At 38.9% G+C, this 6,804-nt stretch overlaps 1 protein-coding gene and 1 long non-coding RNA gene across 7 annotated transcripts in view; one reads left to right on the forward strand and one right to left on the reverse strand.

Annotated features, from left to right (window-relative positions):
- Window positions 1-6,804, reverse strand: part of LOC310829924 (vomeronasal type-2 receptor 26-like) — a 43,846-nt gene that overhangs the window by 2,666 nt on the left and 34,376 nt on the right. For 5 of the 6 annotated variants that reach the window (XM_083709055.1, XM_083709054.1, XM_083709058.1 and 2 more), the window contains 2 exons: window positions 1,703-1,890; window positions 443-1,057 (listed from right to left, as the gene is read on the reverse strand). In XM_083709055.1, coding sequence (XP_083565181.1) covers window positions 443-1,057; window positions 1,703-1,890 — 803 coding nt within the window. The remainder of the gene's footprint in view (window positions 1-442; window positions 1,058-1,702; window positions 1,891-6,804) is intronic. The other variant, XM_083709057.1, reaches the window with a different exon arrangement.
- Window positions 1,017-6,576, forward strand: LOC310830365. Its single transcript, XR_014557636.1, has 2 exons — window positions 1,017-1,052; window positions 6,275-6,576. It is a non-coding gene; the product is annotated as an uncharacterized lncRNA (long non-coding RNA).

A 6,804-nucleotide genomic window follows, 5' to 3' on the forward strand; every position in this document is an offset into this window, starting at 1 on the left:
TTATATTCTGGATTATGTTATGTTCTAATAGATTATGTCTGAATAGGATGAGAGTGTGCGAATGTGTATGTGAATCCGGTCTCGGGTGTTTGATTTTCGTTGTTGTGTATACTGTGTATATACGGACAATGGCAATAAATTTATCTATCTATCTATCTATAAAAAATAACTTGTATGTTATAATAGGTATTACCAGCCAAGGCTGCAGTTTATGAAGCTTCTGCATCCCTCCTTCCACCGCTGCCCTGTATTTGGCCCCGGGCAAGAACATGGCATGTAGAGCATGTGCTGTGGCATAAACAGCATTATAGATGCTATAGCTGTGGCTTGTTATGCTCATCTCAAAGCCAGATGAAGGGAGATTCTCCAGCTTCTCCTCTCCAGTGCAGGTTCCACTGGCTTGCTCCTCTGTATTTGAGTTTCGAAATAAACAGAGAAATACCTGTGCCCAGAACTGCTTGACAAAGCCATTTCCATTTGCCTCAAAAGGATTTTGTCCCTGAAGAAAGGCTTTGAATCCTTGTACCACATTTGAATGAACTGCAAAGGAGAGGGAACCGTGGAAGACATGCATATCCCAACTCATTTGATAGGTCAATGCTGTGAAATCCACCTGTGCTGTCAGAATCCACACCTTGTCCACAGATGTTTTGTTGATATTTTCCATTTCACCTAGTGCTAGCATTGTTCGCAAGCGAACCATGGATGTTGTTCCTCCATAGAAAACAACAACCTTGGCTTCACTTTCCATAATAACATGATAGATTTGGATCAAGTGGGAATACATGACATAATACTCAGTCAAATGAGTCATTTTCAGGGTTGTCTCTGAGAAGGCCAAGCAAATGCCTTTCTGGGAGAGCAGAGGTTTCAGGGTCTGAATAAATCTCTCTCCACTGTCATTATCCACTGCGAGCAGCCCAACCCACGTCCAACCAAAGTGCAGAAGTAACTCAACAATCCCAGTGTACTGATGGGCTTCATTGGGCACCATCCTATAGAAGAAAGTACATTGGCTTTGACCAGGATCTTCTGGAGCAAAGGAACCATAAGTGAGCTAAAAGGAATAAAGAGGCATAATTCATAAATGTTGAAAAAGTGCAAATTATGTTGGCCAATCCAGACCATTCTCTGCATGCTTCAGTAGAAGCTTTGTGCTGTGGAAGCTACTGATCTTTCTTTCTAACTGGCCCAGCAAACAGAACCATTTCTAAACATAAAGAGAAAGTCACCTACTGAAAATCCTAGTATTGACCTTTGAAAGCTCTAATTTGTCTGAACCTCATATATCTAGAGGGCCACCTTCTCCCATACCACCCACACTTCTTGGTTTATTGGGTGAGGCCAGGTCACACCTAATACATTCTGCTGCCTGAGATAGAAACCAACTGGTCCTGCCACTGAATCCTCCTTCAATATACCAATAGGACCACAACATCCACTGCACTTGGGACACCAGACTAGTTAGAGGAGTCAGGGGAGACACTGCTCAGACCTAGAGCAGAGAGAAAAGGCAAGTGTGCTTAAGAAGGGGAAATAGGACTGCCCACCTAGAACAGACATCTTTAATTGCAAAGCCCACAGGAAATACATTTTGTGAAGAGCAGGACCACCCTCCTTTTTTAGTCACAATTCTACAAAACGTTTTTGGATAGAAAAAATCATGGTGATTGAGTGTGAAGAGTCCAAGGCAGTATCTTACCTGGGGAATCTTGTAGATGCTCAATATGTCTGCCATGTAGAGGGAGGTATCAAAGTCCAGTCCCCCAATAACTGCCACCAGGTGTTTCTGGGTGTCGCACTTGTAGTTGGGTATTAGTGTGGAGGGAAGGTTCAGAGCAGCCCGGTAGGTCATCCTTTCATTGAAGTAACTTTCATAGATGTGGAATCCTAAGGTGATATTTGGTAAGATCTTGGGGTTCTCATTGATCTCCTTGACAGCAAATATCAAGGCCAGAATATGCTGGTAGTTCTTTGGCACAACACTGCAATGAGAATTTCATGCTATATATTTGAAATATATGCTATGCAATTAAAAAAAAAGGGGGGAGGCTTGACAATTCTTCAGCATTTTAGTTGAAATTGTGTCCTATTATATATAGAAAGGAGTTTCCCCCGAAGGAATACATTGTATCCCACTTTTATACTTGTAGCTCACTTTTATTAATACAGTGGTACCTCAAGTTACAGACGCTTAACTGCCATTTGTTGGCTGATCAGAACCTTCAGCCAATTAGTCTGTTGTTGCCCAGGCCAATTGGAATGAATGGACCTGATCCAGTCCCTGTCTATAAATGAAATTCCCTTTCTTCCCCTGTCACCAGTCCTCTGTCATTGAACAAGCCTGCACCATAGTTACAGCAGAAGGCTACAGACATTGACAGTCACACAGAGACATCAACAGAAGCCATGAAATATTTTGAAATATTTTGAAACCACAAAGCTGATTAATATTAATAATATATCTCACAAGATAAAAATAAAGTGTAAGGGCTGCCCTTTGGGCTTAGATATACACAAATTGTTTATTTACAGGTTTGCTCTGATCCCAGAACAAAAGGTGTATTGAAATGCAGAGAAGCAGGTAGCCAGGCTTAATGGAGTTATTCTCATCATATTCAAACCTGTGACACATTTTAAACTGGGAGGGTCATATAAGAATGGCCTGACTTGGATGAGAACATCGGAATGAGAATTTCACCTCAAAGGAGAGGTGAGCTTTTAAGACCCGTCACCCCAAACTTTCAGAGATGAACTTCAATATTCAGAACAGAGAAGGGATTTCCATCTTATAGTAGGTAAGTTTAAGTTGTGGCTCCTCTTGTGAAACTCTTCTTGGAAGAAATTTGGTGGGATGTGAGCAGGAGAGAACACATGAATAAAAGAAAGACTCTCTCATCTCACTGACAACACATTCAGATCTCCATTTCCCTCCTTCCAAGCCAACTCAAAAGCTCTGAAATGGTCCTCCCTCCCCGACACCTCTGCCTGGAAGGAAATCCCTCTAAAATCAGTGGGACAGGCTTCTCAGTAAGCCTGGTTAGCACTGGGGAATGTTTCTGTATCACCTGATTACTTGATACATGAAGTATTTACAAGGTATTAAGTAGTTGATGGGTGGTTAGCCTTTCTTTGAAGTCTGCTTTGTCAAAAGAGGTAAAGAGGTGAGAAGCAAGTCCGCCAACAATATGATCACCAGGTTGGTAGTATTCATGAGGAATTCTGGACAGATCATGGATGGTGCAACATGTATGTTTGCACACCATATGAGGCAGATGAAAGAGAATGGGCACAACAAACAGCAACATACTGAGGCAAATATTCTTTCTCATCCGACACCCTCATTTCCAGCTGGAAAATGAACCTTAGCTTCAGAACCACGCTCAGTACAATACTCTGCCTTGACAGGAACAGCACTTCCCTACCAATTCACAGATTAAAATCCTATTTTACACTTCAAAAAAGAGAAATGCAGAAATCCTCCCTCTTCCTCTTCTTCCTTGCTTAGAATGGCAGGAAGGGGTTTTATGCCCATGTTTAGACTCTGGCTGGTATTGTCTGGAAATCTATTGAGACATTATCAAGAGAGACTTAGTCATGACGAGATTGATAATTCAATCAATCTTTATTATGGTCCAGAGACCCAACAGATTGATAATTACAGCTGTGATGATAACTAGGTTTCTCTACATCAAAAACAACAAAATGACTAGAAAAAACACCAGCACATGCTTCTGTTATTTCATCAAAAGTAGTTTCTGTCTATTTATGGGACAACAAAAGAGCATGCAAAAATAACTACAAGGAGGAAGAAAAGAACAGAACAGTGGTCCAGTCTGCTATCAGTGCTGGAAAGCTTTATCTGTACAGTGGAAATGATCAGTCTGACCTCTAAAAATTCCCCCTGAACATCTGTTCATTAATTTATTGACAATTCTACTAAGACTGAAAAATTGTGAAAGAGATTGAGTTATGGCAGATGATTTGTGTAGGTAGCAAGGAAAATTAGGTATAAACAGGGAGAATTTCCTGGATGCCAAGATCCAGGTTTGGGGCAAGTACTCTTTGGTGAGAGAACCCTAGCAGAGATTTCAAATCACAAAATTCAGCAAAGTAAAGTGTGAATATATGGGTTGTTAGATCTTAAAAATATACCCTCATGAGTTCCAAAACTTCCCTCTCCCCTTACCATTGAAGAGGACCACACATCTGGTCAGTGAAAAACTGGTTTACATACAAATTCTTCAAAAGTCAGGTTCATGTGTTTCTTCATACACCAGTCAGAAAACACAGGCAGTAGCACTTGGCTTAGTTACAGCGGTGAAAGCTCCAAATTATTGGTATAGGAGTCCAAGAGAGGCTTCTTAGAGCCATGAGTTCTGAACTTGTAGCAACCAGCTAAGACCTTAAATGTTGCGCTTCTTGGGTAGACTGATAGAGAGCAATAGGCCATGTATGTTATGTAATTAGGGTGAGGTAAGCTAGTTTTTGCTGTTTTGGAAGGTTTTAACAATGTATTTGGTTGGCATGCATATCTGTGATACGACAAGGTCAAAGCACATAAAGCGTTTAAAAACCATATTGTTAGAAAAGCACTGTTTAATGTTTGGATGAGATACAAGGATCTGTTAGAAAGTAAAACCCCAAGATGGTTGTCACCAATGGAAGTGAAGGCTCAGAAAAAACTCAATATGGAGGCCAAATGGCCGAAATATTGGGAAATTTTGGAACAAGAGGGAGACAGAATAAAATTGCAGAGTTTTGAAAAATTAAAAAATAGAGTGCGAGATTGGCTCCATAACTACCAAATAATGGAGGTATATAACAGATAAAAAACTGGTCTTCCAGGTGGAAAAATCAAAATTGGAAACAGAATTGTTAGATCCCAAAACTAAGAACTTGTCAAGAATGTATAACTTGCTGTTGAAATGGAACACTCAGGATGAAATGGTGAAATCTGCTATGATTAAATGGGCACAAGATGTTGGACATAACATTATGATGGCTGACTGGGAACAGTTATGGACTACAGGTATGAAATTTACGGCATGTAATGCCCTAAGAGAGAATTTAATGAAAATGATTTACAGGTGGTACATGACAACAGTCAAGCTTGCAAAAAATTATCATTTGCCTGAAAACAAACGTTGGAAATGTAATGAGACTGAAGGTACATTCTTTCACCTTTGGTGGACATGCCCAAGGATTAAGACATTCTGGGAGATGATTTATAATGAAATGAAAAAGGTATTTAAATATACCTTCCTGAAGAAACCAGAGGCCTTTCTCCTGGGCATGGTCGGCCAATTGGTGCCAAAGAAGGATAGAACATTTTTTATGTATGCAACAACAGCAGCAAGAATACTCCTCACAAAGTATTGGAAGACTCAAGATTTACCCACCTGGGAAGAGTGGCAGTTGAAGTTGATGGACTACATGGAATTGGCAGAAATGACTGGCAGAATCTGAGACCAGGGAGAAGAGATGGTGGAAGAAGATTGGAAGAAATTTAAAGATTATCTACAGAAATATTGTAAAATTAAGGAATGTTAGAAAGATGTTGGAATGACGTTACATGGCTTTAGCAGAAATGTTATAAAGAATTAAGTACAATAGATTGTAAATGGATTAAAGGAAAAAATAATGTTAGAATTTGTCAAGCTAAATGATAGGACAGAAAATTGAGGAAGATGGAAAGGATTTGCTGAAACAATTTATCGAAGTGGAATACAAAAAAAGGGAGGTGTGAGGAGGTCGCTGAAACAAGTAAAAGAAAGTTAATAACATTGAAAGTATTGGATGTGTTTTTTTAATTGTTTTTGTTTTATTTTTGTTATGTATATGTAGTATTTTTATCTTTGTATTGTATTGTATGGTTTTGTTATGCTTAATTCTTTTTTTTCCTGTAACTTTCAAAACTTTAACAAATATTATTTTTTTAAAAAAGAGCATCTTGGTATCTTCCTTAAATGTAATTCTAAGGCAATTCTAAGGGGCGATATATAGATGTAATAAAGAAAAAATGATTAGCAAATACAAAAGAATGGTTAATTAATGTATTTGAGATATCAAGATGTAAGAGAGAATTAACTTTATGATTGCCCAGATGTATTCAGTATTCATAGTGGGTCATGGAATAAAATGGTCTTTTTATTTACCAATCTTCTTGTTCCACCATTTTTCAAAAAATGTGAGATAATATTGTATTTTCTAATTAAAAGGACTTTTATTGTACTCATGTTCAAAATGATTTTTCTCCAAAATATTCATTCAGAACCAACAAGCCCCATCTTCTGAACCAAAGCCCATTAGCAATACCACCATTGTTATAAGTAAGAACAATGAGGCCGGAGGAACATCACCGAGCTGTGAGGCGTGAAGGTCGCTCTCCTCAAGACCTTTTCCACCTGGCCCAGGGGGCGAGGCCCAGACTCACCAGCCGTGCTGAAGAGGTTCCTCATGAGGCCGGAGGAACATCACCCAGCTATTGTTTTATTGTTTTATTTGTTTTAATATGCTGTACACCACTTTGAGATTTTTATTAAAAATATAAAGCTGTATAGAAATTGAAAAGTAGCTTTAAAAAAAGGAGGAAAAAAAACACACCAGAAACTGTGTCGCAAATATTGCCTGTAACTACTGAAATCAATGGTACTGATTAATCATGACAGTAGCAGTTCCACTGAAACCTTACTTACTGGAGAATCACATAGAAAAGAATAAGGAGAAGCTTTCTAAGCTTCCCAATGTATTGTTTTCTCTTTTTCAGTGTATAATTAACCAGCATCTGATGTTCTAGTCAGG

Source organism: Podarcis gaigeae, assembly GCF_964106915.1.
Source record: "Podarcis gaigeae genome assembly, chromosome: 13".
Taxonomy (NCBI): Eukaryota; Metazoa; Chordata; class Lepidosauria; order Squamata; family Lacertidae; genus Podarcis; species Podarcis gaigeae.